Below are 23701 nucleotides of genomic sequence, written 5' to 3'. Positions count from 1 at the left end.
TTAAAGCATATTTTTAATATATATTTTTGTATGTATATATAGAAAAATTAGCTGACAGACATTTAGAGCTCACAGTCATCTTCTCTCAGCAGATTGAAAATATTTTCTGTGTTTTGCTGTGTTCATAATTGCATTACACTCATAAAGAAACAGACACATATGAAAGGTAAAACCACCATTTTATTTTTTAAAGAAAGTCAACATATTTAGCAGACAACTTGTAATTTTATAATGCAAGCAATTTACCCACACCTAATACAATCAACTCTACAGTAGTAGTATCAGCAGTACATAAATGGTCATTGAAAGGGAAAAGGGGAAAAATGGGAAAAGGAGAAAGATAAAGAGGAAAAGAGAAAGAGAGAGAAAAATATCAAAGGGGCAAAAGACAAAAAGAAAGAAGAGAGAGTTGTGCTGTACATAGCACACTGTAGGGTAAAATGCTAATTTTGGACATATTGAGATGCCAGCTTTTCTGCCATCATACCAAAATGTAAAACCCAGTTCTTTAGTACCATCTTCCCAAAAATGAATAAAAATAGAGAGAAGTAAAAGATAAGTTCTTCTTGGGCAGCAAGACAGCAATGACAGGAGTTAGGTTGATTTTGCAGGAGAAAATGTCATGCAATTACCTATAATGCTCTGGAACCTGCAGGACCTGAAGAAAGTTGTTCTTGAAACCTGAAAGGAAAGCAATAATCTAACTAGTACATGTGCACAGTGCCACCACTACCCTCCTGTGCTACAGCAACATAAACAACTCACAGCACAAGGGCATTACACCTGATGCACATCTGCTCCCCTGAACATTGCTGTTAGCTGTGTGTGGAGAAGGAGAAGCTCCTTGGCAAGGGTACCACCCCTATGACAACAATAATTCTAACTCTAGGATAGGAGTGACTCTAGGATAGGAGTCACTAATGTAACTCTTTATAGTACTCATTTTTGCTCTGCAAAGAAAAGAAGATAGAGAGGGATCATAGGTAAAATGAAAAAAAAAAATTCTACTGTTCTGCCCTTTGTCCCTTTACAGAATTTTCCCCAGTTTGTGTGTCAGGAACAGGTTACAAGCTCCTAGACACAAAAAGCCCCCATAGGAATAAACTCATAATTCACAAGCAAAAATGTAACTTACCAGCATTTCAGCATCACTCAGGTTGTCTGTGCACTGTTTTCATGCAGATCATTCTCCCAGAAGTCAGCTGTTGAGGAGATGATTGTTCCACCAACCAACTGCTGGTTCCTTGGAGATGTTCACTGATGGGCTCCCACCCAGTCAGATTCAGGTGCCTGCTGTGCTTTTATGGAACTTGCTCCCACAGCAGCCCACAATAGGTGTTCTGCTTGAATAAAGCTGGGTCTGATATAGGACAAATGTTCACTTGAAATGGATGCTGACTGTCAATTAACTGTTTTAAGAAAAAGAGCTAAAAGTGGTGATTTAACCTGGAAACTGACATGTAAGTTTATGCAAAATTCACCAAATAAATAATCAACTTTGGCCCATCAATAAAGTGCCTGGATTCAGCAGAGTCCTTGATTCCATCCATGCCATGGCAGGCTCCTGTTAACAAGGTGTTATTTCCAGTGCTGCACATCATGTCAGATTGAAGAGGTGAGTTCTTACACATACAGCCAAACACTGACTCCCACATTGCTCTTTCTCTTATGTCACCCTGTTTTTATGTGAGAATATTGGCTGGGCTCAGGTAACATCTCAAATTCTGGCTGCAGTGACACATCAGCCACCAGATGAGACAGGCTTGTCTGAGAGGAAATGCACACAGTGGATTGTTCTGCAGCTGAGGAGTACAAGTATGACACACCACAAGTTCCAAATCTCTCCATCTCCAATACATTCCTGCAGAACTGACTAATTATATCTGTGTTCCATACCCAAGAAAGACAACCTGTATGTTGCACAGTCATAGAATACAGAGAATTGCCTTTTAAATGCATGTAACAATGAAGATGTTACTGAGCCAAATATCATCACGAAAATTCTGAGATCATTATCTGGGGAAAAGAACCCTTATTTTGGGAGTTTTTAAACCATAAGAAGCAGTGACACTATTCAGTCTATGTAATGGGAATAGTACTGTGTACCTGAACAAAGAGATATGGAGCAGGTTATACCACACCAGATTGTACATGCAAGAAAAACTGCTTTGTTAACTCTTTGTTAAATTACAGGGCAACTTGTACAACCCACTGCTTTATTCAGAGCATTCTCATGGTACTGTCATTCTGTTCCATGACTCAGAACTTTTTCACCATGCAGGTCATGCAGCACTGAGGTTCTGTTTCAGATCAGTGATGGTAAATACCTATTCCTGATTCTGTAAAGCAGATGTAGGATCCCAGGACAGGATAAATCAGACAGAAAACTTCAATTAAAATTCTTCACTGCTATGGTCAGGCACTGACACAAGTTGTCTGGGGAGGCTTTTCAATCTCTGTCCTTGGAGGTTTTGTAGACCAGACTGGACAAAGCCCTGAGTAACCTGGTCTTTCCATAGAGCTGACAATTTTGTTAATAGATGATACTAAGGACCTCCTGAGGTCCCTTTCATCCTGAATTATTCCTGCAGTATAACTTGAAATGTAAGTACATATTAATCTATTTAGTGACTTCTCTTTCCTCACATAAAAAGCAACATTAAAAAACACACCTTAATTATCACATAAGAAAAAGGACAAAAATAAAACCCAACTCTTTTATAAACACAACATAAATGACAAAGACTATAATCTTTATTTCTCTAAACCACTTAGACATCATTTCCTTTATAAATGTTCATTCACAGAACACGTTTCAGGCTACTTAGGGTAATAACAGTATTATTGGTGCTTCATTTTTGCTCAGAAAAAATGCATATAATAGGAAAGCTTATCTAAGAATTAGAATATTTCATACATAAAAGATATCTTGAATTTTCATCCAAATAATTTTGGACAGTGTGGCAAAACCACACTGGATACTCTGAGTGGCACAGGTATCAAACAGTTCTAAAACTGGAAGAGTTTCCCTGTGTAGACCTGCACACCAATGCCATATAGTGAATTTGCAGTAGCACTTTCTCACATCAACTATAGTGGTGTATAGAAGATAGAGGAATTAGCCAGAGGATAACTCCCCAAACACAGCCAAAAGTTGGATAAAATTTGCATTTTGTTCTGGTCTTTTTGATTATGTATGTACTCCATATTCAACTACAGAATGAGAAGATTAAAAAACCCACTAAAAATTTTTAATTTCTCTGTGGAAATCTGTGTTGCTGATATGGTCTGGGGCTGAAAGCACAGATTATATACTAGCATACTGCATTCCCTTTTAGATTTAACTCCAGGTAGCTTGAAAGCATTAAGAGTCTGTTGCAGAGCTCCTGTAGAATTCTTCATTTGCAAACAGTACATCACCTTGCTAGTGCTATGAGAACTCCCAGGATGCAGAGACTGCTGCAAAGATGTACTGAGATTTAATGAAAACAGCAAAATACTTCCCTCTTGCCTACCTTAGGGTAATAAATCTGGTGTGTTATTTGAGCTCCAGCCTGAAAGCCCAACCCCCAGCTGGGTGTGGGGGTGTGTGTTATCAAACCCTACAAACTCTGGTTCCCTTGTGCACAGCCCACCCTGATCATATGCACTGCTGGTGAGCCTGAATTTCCTTCCCCTCTTCAGGCGACACAGAAGAATCATCTACTGCTGGGGATTATTTTAGCTCTTCCTGAATCATCCTATCTCCACACTGAAGAGGAGTCAAGGATTTCCTGTTCATTTTCAGAGTGCATTATGCCACTGAAATTATACCTTTTCTCTTCTCAGCATGCTTGAGATGAAATTACTGAGGACAAATAAAGAACAAAGTACCTGTCCCAAGGAAGCCACACTAGGAGCTGATGGTGCCAAAATGGCAACAGACATAGGTGAAATTCATCAGTGTTTGTTAAACCACACATCTCTCCTCCTCACACAGTGCTGTACAGGTTGAACTGGCACAGAATCCAAATTAGGAAATCTGAATATGGAGATGATGAACAAGATGAAAAAAAGGGGCACTTTGATAAGACCACCTTCTGCTGATAGAGGAATATCCTCTCTGCAAGGGCCATGGGGCAAAACAGTCTCAGCTGAAGAGACAAAGGGGATGGAATACACATTAACTTTTGATAAAAGGAAAAAAAAATAACAAAACCAGCTTTTAAAATTCTAGCTGTCAGTGGCCCAAGAGTCATGTGTTTAGCTCTCCACTTGCTGTGCAATTGTTGGAAGTCTCGTGCTGCCATGGGATCCTGCTGTGCTGAGCACCCCACTGCTGGGGACCAGCAGCTCCTGGCCTGGCATCAAACACACTGGCCTCTAACCCAGAAGGCCCTGCCTGGGCACTCCTGGAGCTGCACCATTTGTCCCCTGTGACCTGATTACAGCTTTGATCGATGGCCAGAGCAGCCATCTGCAAAGTACTCAAAGCTCCAGCAAAAGGCTGCTTTGATTTCTTTTCAGCGCCTTAAAAATACTCACCAAGTCACCTTGAGAACACAAAGATGACTTCTCTTTCTCTTGTTGATGAGATTTCACAGATGATCTGATTAGAAAGAGTTTGGGACTGGGCTGCACTGCCAGGGGCAGGAATGATACTCTTCTGGCTCTGTTTGTGGCTTTTTCCACATCCTCTTACTGAATGGTGTGCTTTTACCTTTTAACCTAGTGTGCTTCTCTGGTGGCTTTGTCATGAAGCAGAAAAAAAAATTCTAATGGTTTCTGCTGTGAACACCTCAGGCTTTCACATAAATGAAATGTCCTGAAAACAATTATTTCTCGTTCATCAGCAAAAATTCCCACTGCCTGTCTGTGAGTGCCCTTCCCTGGTCAGTGCAGCCACATGGGGAGCTCACTGTCTGCCAAGGGCTTGGATGTGCTGCTTTAATGCCACACACCAAGCAAAGTGTTTCTGAGGAGACACTCACTGCATCCTTGTTTGTTCCACAGCAACAAAGAAATGGAGAAAAAAACCCAAAACCCACTTTCTCAAGGCAGATTCTGAATTCTACCTCAGTATAACATAAATATAGCCAGGCCTAACACATTATGAAACAAGGTAAGAAGGAATTGAAGTAAATTTTTGTCTTTATGTGGCACCACATAATTGAAATGGAGAAAGGTCCAGATGTACCCCATGAATCTTGAATAACTGTGTTTAAGAACAGTCAAAAGAATCACAATAATTTCTGTTAGGCTGAGAATGTGCAATATGATATTTTATTAGTTTATAGGAATATGAAGTATTCATCAAGTTGTCTTGGACTTCTTATTGCCTTTGAGCTCTCACTAGTCTTATGGATGATTAGCTGAGACATTCCTCTCAACAGTTACAATTCCAGAGGGGCAGGAAACAGCAGAGAAATAAAATCATTCTCATGAATCATCAGAAACTCAGCAATACAAATTGCAGTGGCCGAGGCAGGGTGCAGAACAGACCTTGACTCAGGTATTCACTGAGTCAAGTCAATATCCAACTAAAAAAGAAAAAACTCTGTTTTCCTGCAAGTTGGGAAACTAAAAAATGAATATATAGGAAAATTGTTTTCCCTCTGGTATTATAACCCTGCTGTTCAGTATGCTGGAGAACAACAAAAGAAGGGAGAAGTAGAATAGCTCAGAGTTGGCCCCCTTGGACATGAAAGCCCACAGGTTTAGAAGCATCTTAGGAAAACTGAATATTCAACAAGCTTCTGCATTTAAAGGACCTCAGAGTGTAACTAGCTACACGTGGAAAAAAACAGGATTTCATTCCTCAAAACTGATACTTTTTAAACTAATGGGAATAGTCCTCTCCTACACTTTAAGCATTTCACTAAGACTGCCCTTAAAAATGCTGTCTCTTGAATCTTAATAGATGATATCACCCCCTCTACATCATGTTTTATATTTTATATACAACCTTTCTGCACAATAATTTCTAAGTTGCAAAATAATCTATATTTATACAAATCTAGGCAAAAAAAACTTGATATTGGCTACAAATGTCAGAAAACACTATGACATGAAGAAAAAAAAATAGCCCAGGTACTTTAAGAAGGCATTCAACTCTGGTATCAGTAGGAAGATGAGGGGAGGAAAGGAAGAAGGAAGCAGAGAAAGAATGGAAGGACTTTAGAGACATTAACATGTATTGAAACAGAGTAAAAATACCATTACAAGTCAAATTACCTGACTTGACAATAACTTCTTTTTTAAACAATGCATAGCTGAACTGGATTTCATAATAGCATTTTTTATAAGACCAACTAAGAAAAGACAATTAGTAAAGATATGTGAAAAATGTGTAGGAAATTGTACTGCACTGAAAGGTCATGCTCAATACAGAGAATGACTGTAAGCAAAGCTCTTTCTTCTTGACATTAATATTCTTTAGTATTTGTATGCTGATGAAATTTCTAATGAAACAAAATCAGCAGGCATTGTCAGGAACAAGGGTGATCAGAACAAATATAACAAGGACTGGATAACCTTGAGGACTGTAGCAATATTAAGAACACTGATTTATGTGAACAGTGTTATGAAATGCCAAGTCATGTGTTCTTAGCATTATGCAAAAAAAATTCTTCAAAAAGCCAGCAAGAACCCACTGCTGGAAAATGAGTGAGGAAGGGAAAGACCTCACTGTACTTTTTGTTCCAGAAAAGACTCTCACCTGTGATATGCAGTTGTAAAGAAAGGCAGAGGTGGCTTTTTGAAGAAAGGCAGGATTAATGCCATAGTGTAATGGAAATTTCATCTGGGACACTGTTCCTGGTACTAGTTATTCCTAATGAAGAACTGATGCCAGTTCTGCATTTCTCTTAACATACTCTTGCTTGAGAAAGCTAAAAAAGACTGGAATATTTAATCTCATTAAATGAAGTCTAAGAGAAACTACAAGTGTTTTCATTAAATGTGTTATGAAGGTCCCAGTAGGCCAGAGAAGACACTGAATTTAAAAAAAAAAGTAATTCCAAGCAGTGAGGATTAATTTCATGCCTTCATAAGGCACAAAAAGACCTGGGGTAGGAATTCATAGAAACTACAAGAACATAATGGTCAAACAGCCATCCAAGAGGATCACAAGGGCAGGACACCAACCTTCTTCAGGCCTGCAGCTTAAGCACGTTTTGGAAGTGATTATGACTGCAGCACCTGCACTGAATGACTTGGAAAGTCACTTTCAATCTTCACCCTGCCCATCTACCTACCAGCACTCGTGCCTTAAGTGATTCCTGAGGAGTAGACACACAGGTTTTCATCAGGACACAATGATGTTTATGAAGACCAAGCATTTTCTCAAGTCTGACAGTTTCAAAACACAGTTCAAGTGTTACTTGATCCACATCCTTAAGTGGACTTTCTTATTGCAATGACAGGCTGGCTACACTTAATAAGCTGATTTAAATCCATTTTACCTTTGTGAAGCTGAGAGAGAGCTCACAAATCCACAATGACCTCTGCTCCAGGCATCCCAGCTTCTCTTGTAAATTCAACTTCTACCCTTTCTATGATGCAGTGAGCACTGAGTTTTCATACTGAATGCAACAACAACTTTGAGCACTCGATACCTCAGTTTAGGATTGTTTTAGGATTGTTTCTAGAAAGTTAAGTGAACTGCATCAAACCTCTGCTCTAAATCAGATAAAAGGGAAATTTCCATTTACAAGTCCCACATTCTAAGTCTGAATGAGAGCAAGTGCTCTCATTAACAAGCAGAGACACAATTTTCTGCTTTGCCCAAGGACTGACCTGACAGGTATTTCCTGGGAATGTTTTCCAGAGCAGGTTGTGAAAGGATGACAGGAGGGATATCTACTTTGTGAATCCCAGTAAGACTTAGTCATCTCAGCAATGAAGAGAGATGGCAAGACCTTGCTGGCCATTTAAACAATGAGAGAAAAAGGATTTCCTCTGACTCTCCAGCTTCCCACCTTACACACTCAACTGGAAAACAGAAAAATACCAGGCCCTTGCTACAAGAACAAGTAAAAGACACTGTCACAGCAAAAAATTTCTCAATAACAATCTCTGTAAGCCAGAATTAGGCCAAGAGTTTTCTCACACATGATAATCAGCCTAATATATATATCCTACCTATATACTGGTTGCATAATAGCTGGCTGCAGGTATGAGACCCTGAATCAAATGCTATCAATGGAAATTGTACACAGAACTACAGAAAGCCCCAAACACACAAGATTTTATCCACTCTCAGTGCAAAGTCCACCACTGCATTTGCTGCTTGTGAATATCAGTACACAGAATTTTAAAGATAGTCTCAACTCTGCTTACTTATGCATGGAAATTATTTCAGGCAACAGTGTCACAAGAAGTTTAGCATATCTGTAAATTCCAATAAGATGAATGAAATTTGGACACAAATGCAAAACATATTCTTAAATGCTTTCCCAAAAAGAAGTTCAGCTGTACTGAGTTCTTACCAGACTGTAGCAGAACTTAAACACAGAAATTCCACATATTTCATAATACAGAACTTATTTTAAAAATACACATACTTGTGTACTGTAAATTAAAATGTTACATTAATCTTGAGAGTTTTTATATAACCTTAATTAGAGTGTTAGATAACGTGCTTGCAATATTGTCATTATAAAAGTGATCATGAATCTTTTTCAGGGAAAAGAGAGATTTTACTTCACAAGTTTTATCTACATAAGTTCAATAGACACCAGCCATGAAATCAGTAGATATAAACAGACTGTTTACATGCTTTGAAAGTTTAACTAGAGCACAGTGGTTAGGAAAAAACCCACAAAACACCTATTTCAAGGACAGTTCTAACCTCTTGCCTTGACTTATAAATGGAAACAAGCTGCCACACAGTTCAGCAGTAAAGGAGGATAAAGAACTGATAATAATCCTTGTGCTCCTCACATGAACTCCAACAAGGCATTTGAATGAGACTTTTAAAGCTGTAAATTGTCTATAAAAACACAGAATAACTTTTGCTAATCCTTGTGCCACAAATTACTAATCCATCTGGAAAGCTATTTTTTTGCTTGTGTTTACAAGGATCTAAACATCATCAGACAGAAAGACAACTGGGTTAGTAGCATGTAAAAAAAAAACCCAAAAAAAACCCTGAATACAAAACATGAAAAAGCCAGAACTGAACAGAAATAAAACTCCAAAGCAGTTGAGCACAGACTAAGTAGGATTTGCAGGAGTACTTACAGCTTTCAATCTCCAGCGTGCAGTTCTGCTCGTCCAGCGGATATCTCCGCAGGTCCATCATGCAGGCAGCTGTTGTTGTAATTCTGGGAAGGAAGGGGAAGAGTTTGTTAATGTGCCTCCTTCCAAGCTTTCCTCCATCAAAGAAGAAGCTGTATTTCTGCATAGCTGATGGTCTGCCTGGTTTTGCCTGGCAGAGCAGCAGCTATGTCTGGGGCTGGCTGGTAACCAGTGCTCTCCCAGCACAGCTTCCCTCAACACAGGTGTTTTCTGCTGTGTGCTAAGCACAGCTGACTGGCCAAAGCACCTGGGAAACCTGCTTCCACACCATAGAAAAAAGGGAGCAGCCGTTTGTACAAGCTTTCTTCAAGCTGAAAGGCTGCCCAAATGAATGAGCTCAAACTGTAAAATCCAAGATGATGATCTCCACAATGGGACCCAAGGTGGAGTCGATGGAGTACCTGCAGCACATGCAGACACTAAGACATTACAGGGTCAATGTCTCTCCTAGGTATTAATGAGAGATTGGGTGACCAACAGTTTTCTTCTCAAAATCCTGTGTCATGTATGAGGTTTACTACTGGCCTTTCACAGTAGATACTTAGAATGTTCAATAAGAGTTCAAAAACTTCTGTATATTCTTTGTTCTGATAAAAATACTACAGAGAACTCTTTTGTTTGACAGATCTTATTCTATCTCCTTGAATACCTAAAACTGTTCATTAGTGGCAGAAAATTACAGTTGCCTGGTCAAAAATCACTCAAAATTGACTTTAGCAACTATTTCTGCAAGGCATTTATGAATCTTCCTAAGTATGCTTACTGTCCTATCCTATTGGTCTGTTGGAGAAAAGGAACATCTTTTGGCACCAAGTCCTTTCGTCATTACACGTAGGTGTACACAGAATTGTTTTGGAAAGTATCATGTTTTTAATCTGTGTGTATTACCAGAGACGCTTCACAAGAAAGTTTTTGGGTGGGACAAAAGCAGAGGGAAAAGGCTCCTTTGGTACTTCTCAGTGAAAGCCTTCTGGCTTTTAACAAAATCAGACTGCTGAGGAATACATGTGAGTTGATAGCAAATGCAAATGGAGCAAGCGGCAGCAGATATTGGTAAAAAAACCTCTTAGCAGTTAATACTTGGTTCCTTATTTTTAAATTTAAAGAAAAATCAAAGAAATTGCCCTGTTCCAGTATAAGACTGATTATTTTGGGGTAAACTTCAAGAAAGCTATAGTAAGACCAGACAAAAAATTACAGCTCACGTGTTTTGTTGGGTTATGTTTGGGTTTTTTGTGGAGAGGTTTGTTGTTTTGATTTCCTCAGTATTTCCATACTTGGCTGTATTTTATAGTCAGGATTTTACAAGAGTTTCAGTAGTTCACAGAGGAAAAGGCAGAGCACAGACTTACAGCTAAGGTTGAGTGCACAAAAGAGTTGTGGTAGAAGCTAACCTGGTTGATTCCTAAGTTTTCTCAGAGCTTTCTCTGCACTAAACACTTCCTTCCAGAGTGCAACAGATCCAAAGGTTCCACACAGACACAACCCCCAGCCCGTGCCACCCTCTGCAAAGTGTCTGTTCCCACTGATGGAGTGGAGAACTCACAATTTCCACACATTTCCAGGGGATTTTTGCTGCAAAAAACCAAGAGGGGCCAAAGGCTGCAGGCAGTTGGGATAAAAGCTCTGTAGGGAACATCAGGAAATCTTTAAAGGACACAACACCCTGTACCTTACAAGAAAGTAAAGGGGAAAAAAGGGGCATGGTAAGGAAAATGATTTCTAGAGCAGGGATTTAATCAAGTCAAAACAGAAGTTTTGAATAATGTATTAAATTCAACTTGCTTGTTTCTTCATATCCATAATGCAAATCCATTGAAATAAAATCAGCAGTCTGTCTGTCCTTTCCTCTCCTCTTACCTCCCTCATATTTTTAGGCTAGCTTCTCACATTAACAGTAAAGTAGAAAAAGTTCTCTGTCATCTTCTTAATTAAATAAGCAGCAAAACTACCTTTGGATAATTCTTAGTGGTTCCCAGTTGATGGTGATTAACTAAATCAATTTACCACAGCAACAGAGTGCAAGAATTAGCACCTTGGAACACTTTTAAAGACAAGAGAAATGACCCACACCTTTTCTGACAGATGAAGAAGCAGCAGTTCATTTTAGAACTTGGGGACACTTGAAACGGGCCCAAAGCCTCTCCCCCAGAGCAGAGCTCCTTCAATTTTCACAGCAGGATTAAAAATATTTTTATACAGCTTGCACTAGTGCAAAAAATATAACATTGTGTTTTGCATAATGTAACCTTGAGAACAAACAGTGAAAAAGTGAAAGCTTTTAAAAAAACAACAGAGTGACTCAAGGCACTGCAGTCATTAGGGATGATACACAACACAGGACTCAGAGGGGCACCACATGAAATCAAACACACCACAGAACTGTCTCTCTCATACACTCAGCTCTTCATCTGTTGCTAAAGAAAGGGAAACCTTGCGATATTTTACGATTCCTAACAATGAAAATGAGTTTTCATCTTCCTCTTTTATGAACTATATTTTGAATGTAGACTGATTATGAAGCACAAAAAAAAGCAAACCCTGAAGCACCACTAAAATGACTAAATAAAGCAATATGAAGTAGACCTAGAGAAAACTTCTTGTGTTAAAACAAGCACAGCTACACTGCAAAAAATCTGCACCACAACTGACCTGCAGGGAAAGTAAAGTTGGCAATCAATAATTCAAAATAATTCAGATAAACTCTGAGAAAGATGAAAACCTGCTCACCTTGGAGGGTTTGGGATTCAACTAAGAGTCAGAAATTCTCACTACCTCTTTAAGAGGCCAAATGTGAAGGCCATAAAGAACTTACTCTAAACACTTCCACAAACTTAAAGTGAGGCAGAAAATAATACCCCTATTATAATACTATCCCACAAGTGCCAGTAGGTTTTTTTTTTTCAGTTCAATGCAGGGAACAGTTTTTCAAAATCCTATAAATTTGGCTTTTCTGACAGGTTCAAATACGATTTGAAATCCAAAATAGCAACTTAAACAGTTCTGACATCACTAGTGAAGGAAAAAGAGCACTGGCAGACAGGAGAGCAATGCTAATGCCGTGAGGAGATGGACAGAATCCAATTCCCTCTTGGAGCTGCAATGTCTTTGCAAAGCTGTGGAGAATAAGCAGTAAGAGAAACTGATCTCTGCCCTGGACGGAAGCAGCCCTGACCTGTAATTTCAGGTTTACAGACACACAGGAATGATGAGCAGGAGGGTGACAATTTCAGATAGCTCTCCTGAGCAGAGTGGTAGCACAAGAACTCTGTCCCACCCTCCTCTCCTGTTCCAGCTCTAACAGACCATCATCCTGTGGACTCAAAGAGCTGAAGCCCAGGAGGAAAACACAAAAACCAGTTCTTTCTCTAGATGTATGCACATATATCCTGTTGAAAGCAGACTGAAATCCTGCCTCAGCTTTGTGTACCTGTAAGCTGACTGACTGCCCATTACCAGCACCAGGAGCAATGCAAAGAGCTCACAGGGACAACTGACTCCATCTCTTTATTGAGGACTTGATAAGAATTCTCTGTGTGTGGTGAAAGAGAGTCAGGAACTCTCTAAATTAGTTGCTGAAATAATTTACTGCAGCTAAACCCACTGTTCACCTTTGCTTCTTGGAAAAAGTCCTCGTGCATGACACTTGGAAATACCTGTGACAGCAGCAGCCAGCAGAACCAATTTAAAATACCTGGAAATTCTGGGAACAAAACATCAGGGGGATAAATCTCTCTCCTGGGTGATAACATTGGATTTAAACATGTGTCAAGGTTGATAGACACACTAACAGATCTACTTTTAAATAAAATAAATTTGTTGCTAATTAGAGATGTCACAGAATTTTTCTCCTGTTTATTCACAGAAAAGAAAAGATCATAGGTAAAGAATTGGCTGTAGGAAACTACAAAAAATAATGAGACTTGTAAAAATTCAACATTAAAAATTCAGCTACTGAATTTTTCAACTATAAGTCAGCTATAAACTTTCAACTGTAAACAGCATATAGAGTCTCAGTGTAGTTTCAAAGGAAAAGAACAGCTTTTTTATTGATGTTGATGTCTCTGTCTGAGATGAAACAATATACTCATGCTACCTAGAATCTGTAATAGGCTCTCCTCTAACACTACTCCTCAACATTTCCTGAGCATTCCAACCTAAGTGCCAACAGCTCACTTTTCTTATTCCATTTGGAAGCAATGACATGTAGGTATTTCCCCCTTGATTCTGTAGTGTGCAATCCTTAGACAGTAAGGTGTTCTCTTAAAGCACTAAGTATATTTGTCAAGGCTGAAAGGCATAACCATAATACAAGTTAAGAATATGAAGGATATTATACCAAAGATGTGATACAAGAGAGGAAAAACTTTTGCAGCTGATAAAACACAGGGAGTCAGAATTCACACAGAAACTTTGACCTCATTAAGTTTTGTTGCTGCTGAGTTACTGGTAAAAGAAGCACGCCAGATTTTTAAAGGAAACTAAAATCTATCTGCCTCTGATCTTTCTTGGGAAGATGTTCTGCATTTCTCTGCTGAAGTACAGCCTATTGTGCCATCTGCATGCCAGAAGGGAAGAGTCATGGAGAACCAGAGAACTGGGCTTTTATTTCATGGTTAAAGAAATCTATCACAGAAGAACCAGAATTTTACTGCAGGGTTCTGTTCCATCTTCTGTTATATATGTAGCTCTATAAATTGTTCTTTAAGTGAGATAGCATTTCCTACTATCCTGTCACTGTGTCCAAAATTCAGCCATAGTACCATCATAATTTAAGTCCTGGCAAAAAGCACGCATGACACAGCAGTAAAATCACCTGCTCAAATACCCTCAGCTTTAGACTGAACTCATTCAAACCTTTCTCTGAAGTAATAGGCTCTTCTCCAGAAAATAACACCTACATAAAATGGCAGAAAAGCTCAGAGGAGCACTTCATAATTTTAATATTTTATCACTGAGAAATGTATCCTTGTCTTTCAGCATTCACTTCACTTCTCCCTTTCAAAAGGAATAAATAAAAGGGAGTATGCTAAAATTCTGCAGGACTTACAGAAAATGAAACAACATGAGCATGATCAGTAGCATGAAACAAGCAACCTTGGAATAAAGAGTTACTACATCTCCATTATCCAGAGTTTGAAGCCCTTTTGCTTTACTAACCACCACTGAAAATGTGAAAGTCTTACTTTCACATATTCCACAAAGCATGTTTCTTATTCTGATTGGGAAAATTACATGTCTACTTCACTCAATGTCAGCACTGAAATAAAAAGTGCATTATTTCACAATCTTCCTCTTAAAAATTTATATCATTTCCATCCAAGTCACGCTGCATAAAATAAATCATATATAGAAAACATTTTTAAACCAGTTGTTCTGATATTACACCACATTAAATACAGACTCTCAAACTAGGGAAGAGAGCTAGAACTTTTCAAGGGGACACATGAATTTTGTGGGTTTTTAATCAGTTCTCACCACCTAAAATAACGTGCTTAGCTCTAACAAGTACATTGCACTGTAAATGTACCCTAAACTAACAATTTTTACTGCTGACACAACCTGCACCTCCCTCTGTTAGTGAGGAGCTTGTGCTCTGGATAATGAGCTCACACAGAAACTGCAGCCACTTGATTATGTTCTTAATCCATGGTTTCTGTGTATTTGATTTATCAGATGCATTTGATGGATCAGACTCCAGCAAACTGAGTGGAAGGCGTTTTCAATGTTCTGGAGGAAAAAAGTTCTACTTGAGTTAAAAACTAATGTGAAAGTCAAAACAATCTTCAGTAAGAAGTTTTATGATTGCAGCTAATTTAGTAATTCTTACAGAAGCAATAAGATAAGAGCCTAATACTCCCATTCCTCTGGCTTTTGTGAGTCAGACAGCTCATTTCCCACAGGAAAATGTCAATAGAAATCTTAACAAGCAGAATCACTCCCAGGTCCAAAAAAGTGGAAAAATCCGCAAAAAACCCTATGGCACAGACCAGAAATGATTAAGTTTCTTTCAACAACCTTTACAATAAAGCAGTAACCCATGCAATTCTTACAAAACACTGAAACAAAAGAAAAATGAACTCTCCCTGTCCTAAAACAGGAGTCACACTTTAAAAACCATCAAACAGGGAGACAGTTAAGAGTCAGCATGAAGGTGAGCTGCACGAAGCATAATAGGATGCCAAACACAGGTTCTTACTACCAAGCTCAATTTTTATTAGAAATTTTTATGCAGCACAGACTGGAGCGCAAAGACTTGCACTGCCCTGTGTATGATTTCTATTAGACCATTTACTTTCTGTGCCTTCTCCCCCATTAAACCATCTACCATATACCTTCACATTTCTAGCAAAAAAAGGAAAGCTGACAAATATTTCTCCTTCTCTGCTCTGAAAGAACTTCACCAGAGCTGGTAATGAAGTGTTTGCTCACCTTTTCTTAATATCTTCTTCTATTTTTTCTCTATAGACAACCTGACCTTCCCTAAAATGCATCAGAAACTATTTCAGTAGCATGTCAAAGTGACATGGCACACATAACCATGATTTGCTCACCACAACAGAGAATGAGTAAGGGAAAAATCCTCCTCCAAGCAGATCCACAACTACATCATTTTATGTGTTAGCCCTGCTGCCTTGCAGTTATCACCATTGCCCAAGATGTCTTGAGTGCCTCAGTTACTGAAACTTTCTAGAGAACACTGCACTTGGTCACCTCTATCCATGACCAAGTCTTGTAAAACTGTAGATTTTTAACAATTATTTTTTTAAAATTTTTGTTCTGCTTTTCCTGCTGTCAAAGAGGATGTTGTGCTCCCATTCCTTACTCCTTGAATAGGTCTCAAAACAAACTGTCATTCACCAGATACTCAGTTTAGAAAAAACAGAGCCTGCCAAGTGATCTCCCAAAGTAAGAACCACAGATCTGTGTCCCAGGGAAGCACATCCTGAGCAACCTCACCCCCTGCAGCTGGAATGTGCTCTCTGCTTGCCACCAAGTGCTCTTGCAAAATGCATCTCCACACTTACCTCTGGTAACACATCCTCTTTCATTCCCTGACAGGTGAGCCACTACCAAACAGACTTAGAAAATAATTTTATTTTTTAAAAGATTTCCCATGAGAGCTGGAAGCACATGCAGCTGCTAGGCTCATCAGAAGGAGAATAATGTAGCCAAAATCTCCCCTGTCCCCTTATGCATCTTGGAGGCTTAAAACAGTGCCACAAGCAAAAAAGTGAATGAGAAACTTTCCTGTTTTGTCCTGCTATTGCACAGGCTGAAGAAATCTCCTGTAATCATTCAGTAAAATAACCCAAATATCCTTGTAACTGACTACTGTTGTAAGATCACTATCTCTAGCTCTGCAAATAAATATTTCAGCTGATTTCTGATATTTAGGGCAGAGTAAGAAACACATACCCAAATATGTAATTTTACCCTCCAGACATCCTTTGAAATATCAATGTAATATCAACTGTCAATAAAGGCAGAAAACAAACAAATAACACACAAGATCCTAAAGTTCCAAAGCATCTGAAAGCCCTCAGACTTTATGTCTACTATGCTAATGCATTACACTACCATGGGCTAGATTAGCACACTGACACTAATAGCTCTGTTTGCTCTTAATTTTATTGAATGACCATTATTTGTAGTTAGTAGGTCATAATTCTTCATCCTCCTGTGGCAATAAAGGGATGGGGATGGTGAAGTGCATGGGTAGGTTGTGATGTCCACAGCAGATTTTTTCTAATAAAAATTTTTGCAGTGCATAGAAATGTGTCTGTGTGTGTGTATGTGTGTGTGTGTATATAAATGAGATACATGTATGTATACATATATATAAATGAGATGTGTGTAGAACACATAATACATAATATATGTATTCCTGTATGTATATAATATATATAATGATATAGATATATATACACACATACATATCTGTATCTCATTGCTACTAGTAAAATAGAAAGCAATATAAGGGTTATTGTATTTCAGTGAGAACAGACTGCCCATACTACATTTATCTTGGATCCACAAAGCCAGTGCACATAATACTAATCACAAGCATGTTTGCACATCCTCACCTGATCAACATCTCCAGGGGCTGTGTAAAAGCTTTTAAAAGGAAACAATAAAAAAACAGTTTTCCCCCCTCTCCTGCCCCTTTCTTCTGATTGAAAAATTTGTGACTTGATACCTTAAAAACCACATTTTTCAGGCTTAAATGAAAATGGGAAGCCTGTTTTGAAATACTTAATAGTATCTGTCTTCCTATAGACAGTGGGTCTCAAAGTCCATGAAAGCATGTTTTAAAAGGAAGAAGACAAAACCAGCAAAAATATCTTTGAAACACACAGAACAATTCAATCAACTGTGCAGACATATCAGCAAACACTATTAATTCCATTTTGTGTTCTTTTTCATCATGACTGAAAAGCAACACAAATGGATTCACACACACACACATATATATATAACAACATAAATAACATATGTTCCTTAATTATACTTGATGAATGCTCTTTCTGACTTTTAGGGCTTATCCCTGCAACCCTGCAGCTGTATTTTCCTTTTTTTTTGTAGCCAAATACCATTTTCTATCCCCGCCAAACAGGGTAACAAGGATTGGGTGTCAGTAATCGGGAAGTATCTCACCAAGTTTTTATCCTTGATTTTATACAAATCTTTATCACTAATAATACCTGAACTGTACTTCACTACTGCATCACCCAAGTCAATTTTTAGATTTAACACAGAGAACAGAAGCTGACCAAAATATTAATGTCACAAGACCCCAATTAATACCTAGCACTGATCTATAATTGCATTCCTAAGAATCCATTTTTTTACCACTGTTTTTATCTAATTTTTTTACTTAATTTGATTTACTGATTTCTGTAGCTGTTAAAATAAACAATACAACTGCTGTCAACAAACCTATCATCTTATCCCAGGTGGTTTTAGGTTTGGCTTTTTATTGCAAAAAGTCACCATCATATGACTGCAAGATGTAATAAGTGTAATTGCACTGGATTATTCTCTTTTCCCCCACAGCTCTGATGTCAGCAGATCACACACACTGCACACAGAGACCATTGGCCAGTTTTAAAACTGTGTTTAATTCATGCCCTTAGGAGTGTCTACACAGCAGCACCCAGGGCCTATTTCCAGATATTGGAGTGGTACAAGTGACATAATACACAATGACCTGGAACATCACACAGAATTAAAAGAGGCACTGTAAAATTACAGAGAAGCCCTTGGGGGAAGCTTTGAATGGCTCTTTTGCAGCAACTGTTATGTCCAGAGAGTAGTGATTGCTGAATAGTGTTGAGTTTTTCACTTAGGAATGAGAGCATTTTTCCCTAGAACAGGGAGAAATTTAGTGGGTCAACAGCACTCCAGGCAGTTAGATACCAAGAATATGGAAAATAAAATTTAGTTTTGATACTGGTGTTAATGTTAAGGCTGCACCATATAGGCAGTACTTCACAAGCCCTCTTGCCCAGGTACAGGACTGCAAGAGCTGCGGGTCTAAGAGCATGACAGGCTTCAGACACTGACACCTCACAGAACTGAGGGGGGAGGATGGAGGCATTTTTAAGACAGAACGAATACTTTCAGTGTCAGAACCTCAATTAAGATTCAAATCTTTTACTCCAATGTGGCTAATTACAGACTACTTTCAACTACTTTCCTCTCTTTTACTGCTCCTCACCTGCTTGCCCTGATCTACAGAAAGGTCTACACTGCACTGCCAAGTGTGGAGGGGCAGTATTAGAAAACAAAGAACAAGCAACTCTGCTGCTAATTGTTTTTGAATTGCCTCATTTTGCTTTAAATGATGTTTTATTTCCAGAAGATTTGTTTTGGTTGGATCAAGGATATCACATCAATTATTCTGTAGATTACGCTCTTAATATTTTTTAAAAATAGGAATTATTTATCAATTAAAGGTTCAGTGCTTATATTTAATCCTGCAAATTACCTAAGCAGATGTCCATGTATACCAAACAGGACACCAAATCCTGCACAGACTAAGTAAGATCTGACAGAGACAGTACAAATACAAATAGTGGGTATTTCAGAACAACATTTTGAATTTATAGAACAGAAATCGCTCACTTAAAATGAGAACCAGAATTCTTAAAAATGGCTGTAATTTATCTGAGAATTTGTATTAAATTATTACCTATAAAGCACAGATGAAAGACACACACACACACACATATATATATATATATATATATATATATATTTATCTATATATATCATCCTCTATGTGCACACTAAGAATTTACACTAGGGATCAAAAGCTACAGATCCTGACCCCTCACTTGAGCCCAGTGTGTCCAGAGTGCCAGTGGGACAATTGTCAGTTATCAATTATCCTGCCCAATTATCAGCTGGATCTGAGGCTGTTGAAGGTGTCTTGAACAAATCACCTATTTGCATTGCAGTTATATACCTCAGCTCAACAACTACTCCCATGTGAACAGTACTTAATTGAGGAAATGAATAAAGATTTAGGAGATATTTTTAGGCCTAATTCACAGCAAATAAGTTTCAAATTACAAATTTCTATTATCATCAAATGACTTTAGGTAAGGCTCCTGTAGAGAGGGGAAAAGACAAGAAAAACACCTACAGATGATTTTTATATAAAAGGCTGTAATGGGGAGTTGGGAAAATAAGATCCTCCTTATTCTTATAAATGCTTTAGGATAGGTCTGACATGAGCAAAATATGAACAAGCTTATTCTGCTCATTTTATTCTTAAACACTGCTATTTTTCCTGCTCAGGCTAATCTGCAAGTGGAGATCTGTGGAGAAAACCCATTTTGCAGCTATTTCTGATCCTACTTCCTCTTTTCTCTCTTCTGACAGATAGGTCTGACATGACCCAGCCAGTACAGTTCTTTTTTATATTGACAATGAAAAAATAAATTACTTAGAATTGCCTTCTATCACATTCCAGATGTCATATCTGGCCTCAGCACTCTCCTCATCTATTTTGCTAGGCTTGTATTGCCCATTTCATATCTGATCCATTTGGAACACCAAATACTCTTATTGCTTTAATATATTATTAAAGCAGTAGGAATATTATTTTGAGAATGGGAGGCCATGTTGTTCTTGAACATTTCAAAATCTGTACCTACATCAATTCAACTCAGCTTTAGCTAAGAGTTTATTGGACGTGTGAGAAAAGCATAACAATGAGTCAAACCTAATGACTAAAATTAACAAGGCATCTAAGTTAACTTCAGCCATCCTTCTGGAATCCAGTTCCCAAGGGCTACATCTCCTCCTGTGCCAAAATTAGGATGCTCAGTCACGACCTTGCTCTTCCTCAGCCTAATTTCAGAACATTCGTATCTTTGTTCCAAACAGAAACAGGAAAACCACCCAAAACACTTCTGACATATCAGCTGCATCATACTGGCAAGAACTGAAAGCTTGATGAGCTGTGTAACACACTGAATGCTGGAAATCTAAACAGAAAATCTGGACAGGGAATATTCAGTTGGTCCTGTCCTGTTTATAAAATGAGATCTTTGAAAATTCTCAGTAATTAGATCTCAGTGGCCAGAACACTAATGCATACACTGCAAAAAAAAAAAAAAAAACCCCAAACACACACACAGTTTCCTCTTAATGACCATATTTTCCTGCAAAAAAATGCTTTAAAATAAATGAAATCTGTATTACCTTGAGACAAGCTTCAGAAATCTTACCAATGTCTCTTCCATCCTAAAGCTAGCTAGATCCATCAGTTTCTGCAGTCCAAGTTATTTGCATTTATGATCAACAAAGCCATCAGATTTGGAGATAGGTGACTCTGACCTGCCAAGCAGCCCAGGATGGTGCTGTGCACAGTCCCATTAGCAGAGAGGGTGTGACTTGGGGCAGATTAGAATCAGTTGAACTCAGACTCTCTCTGACACCCTCAGTCTCAAACAGAGTCTGAGTTCAACTGATTCTAATCAGAGTTTAATCAGGTCTTGGCTTCCCATAGACTTACACAGACAGTGGGGATCCCTTTTAACATTCTGTGCAGCCAGAGCTGCATTTTAATGCTTCACACTGCACTCAAAGTTGAATCAATACATGGGCTACATAGGAAGGGCTTCTTTGTAGTCTGTACTTTTATAATTTAATTTAGAACCCCCACTGCTTTTTCTGTTACCTTGTCTATACATGAACCTTCTTTTCTCCCTGAAACAATTTAAAACTAGTTCACATTTAAGATAGATGAAAAGTCAGATGGAAAATATCAGCCCTACCCAACACAGCAAACATACATCTGATAAGAAATTAAATGTTTATCTCAGATATGTCAGATCTGTCTTGGACCCGTTCCTTCAATTTAGGGAATTTTTCAAGTGATCATTTTGCTATAGAAAGAAAAAGGTGCACTTTTTTTTTTTTTTTAACCAATCCCTAAAATTACTCCTGTGCCTTATTTAAAAGTCTTTTATACATCAACAACAGGACAACACATGCTGCAACTCATCAAATTCAGAGCCTTGGGAAGCATTTACTTGATTAAATGCACAGGTGCTTTGAGGTGACTGCAAACACTGGCACAAAGCAAAAGCACCACTGGCACAGCAGGTTGAGCACAGAGCCATCCCCGAGGCACAGCACAGGGGGTGGTGGCTGCTGGGTCCCCTCTGCACATCCCCAGCACTCCTGAGCCCAGGCATGTGAGCAATGACCGACCCACAGCCATCAGCAAACCCTGCAGAGCCACAGAATCACGGATATGTCAGCACTGCTGCCACTTACCATGGCAAAAGGCCAAGACCTTTTAACTTTGTTAATGTTCAAGGATAACACCAGCACAGTACTGTTACTCTCCCTCCATGAGGCAGTGCTCATGGGAAATATGCTGGAAGAGTTTTTTAAAAATAACTGCTCAGCAGCAGAGCCTTAGCAGGGATGAGGACTTCAAGCTGGTGCTGCCTGGGATATGGGGTCAGAAGGAGAGGACATTGTGTAACAAAACACACACACTTTTATGGGCAAGCAGGTTTCCCAGGAGACACACACGGGATGATACATGAAAATTATCTGTGCCACGTTTTAAATGGCTAAGACAATTCTCTACAAGTCAGTTCAGCATTTTTGTCATTTCCCAGTACACCTTCTCAAGTATGTTGTTAAATGCTGTGTTAGGAGAAACATCCATCTGTTTGGGTTTTGTTGGGTTCATTCAGGGTTCTTTAATTCTCACAACTTACCAGAATTTTTGATACAAATTTACTTTCAGATATTTCAAGCAGTAGCCAGAATTCATCACTACTATCATGCATTACCCATGTTGATTTAACCTAACCTGCTAGAGCCAGGGACTGCAAAACCTCTCTCAGGTGGGAAATCTCATTTCTTACCAGAGACCAGAAATTTAGTGAACAATTCCAGCAGTTTAATAACTCTTCTGTAAAGGTTAAATGTTTTTCTCCTGCTGCCCCTCCAAGCTGACAAAAGAGAAGAGCAACCACACGGACATCAGTACTGAATTACAGAAATAATTCTTAGGAATTTAGATGGGAGTCTGTTTATGTTGTGATCCACATTTTATGGAGACAAAGAAACTGAGGCAATACCCAGCTTGCTCAAAATGTCTCCACTTTATAGAATTTTCAACAGTCACCATCTCAAATTTTTAATGCTGAAAGTATTACAAGTTTGACTGTGGTGCAGTGGATCTGCCTCAGCTTTCCATTTACTCCAAGGCTTCTTCTACCAACAAATTCAAACAGGACTGCAGTGCCTTAGAAGGGTATTAATAATTTCTCTGTTCTTGGAATAGCAGAGACACTCCTAAATTCACAATACCAGCACTTCACTCAGAGAGCAAACTGCACATTATGCAAACCTTTGCATTTTCTGGGTTAGGTAACAGAAACCATGCTCTGGGTCAAGCCTACAACTCTGTATGGAGGAAAAGCAGGGTCTCTTCAGGTTCTTTCTAGGTCACCTCTTCATTCACATTTCTGTTTATATCTTGGAAACCTTGACACATGCCAGACACAGCCCTGAGTCCCCCTCTCTCAGCATCACTTCTCTGTGCCACTCCCAAAGGCTCACCATCCCCCTGCCCCTGCATGCAGCTCCAGGTGGAGGGGAACTCATCCCTCTGTGGCCAGAGACAGCAAATATGTACTTGCTAAGGAAACACCTGGGCTACAACTCTCATTGCTAGAAAAAGAACTGCAGCTTTTAAAAAGTAGTTATAAACTTCCTTTAAACACAGCACAGGATCTTTCCGAAACAAAAAAAAAAACCCCAAAAAAACCAACCAAACAAACAAACAAAAAAACCAAAACAAAACAAAAAAGCAAAATAGACCAAACCAAACTGCCCTAGCATTTGCAAACAAAGATCAGGTAAACAGCTGTGATACTTAAAA

The 23701-nt window shown here is 38.7% G+C and overlaps 1 protein-coding gene across 1 annotated transcript in view; it reads right to left on the bottom strand.

Moving 5' to 3' along the window:
• Positions 1-23701, bottom strand: part of GABRB2 (gamma-aminobutyric acid type A receptor subunit beta2) — a 138976-nt gene that overhangs the window by 57207 nt on the left and 58068 nt on the right. Inside the window, exon 5 of the mRNA XM_030229235.2 lies at positions 9223-9305. Within this exon, the coding sequence (XP_030085095.1) occupies positions 9223-9305 (83 nt within the window). The remainder of the gene's footprint in view (positions 1-9222; positions 9306-23701) is intronic.

The sequence above is a fragment of the Serinus canaria genome, chromosome 13 (genome assembly GCF_022539315.1).
Source record: "Serinus canaria isolate serCan28SL12 chromosome 13, serCan2020, whole genome shotgun sequence".
NCBI lineage: Eukaryota > Metazoa > Chordata > Aves > Passeriformes > Fringillidae > Serinus > Serinus canaria.
Note: the sequence above shows the minus strand (reverse complement) of the source record. Positions and strands in the feature narration are given on the sequence as shown.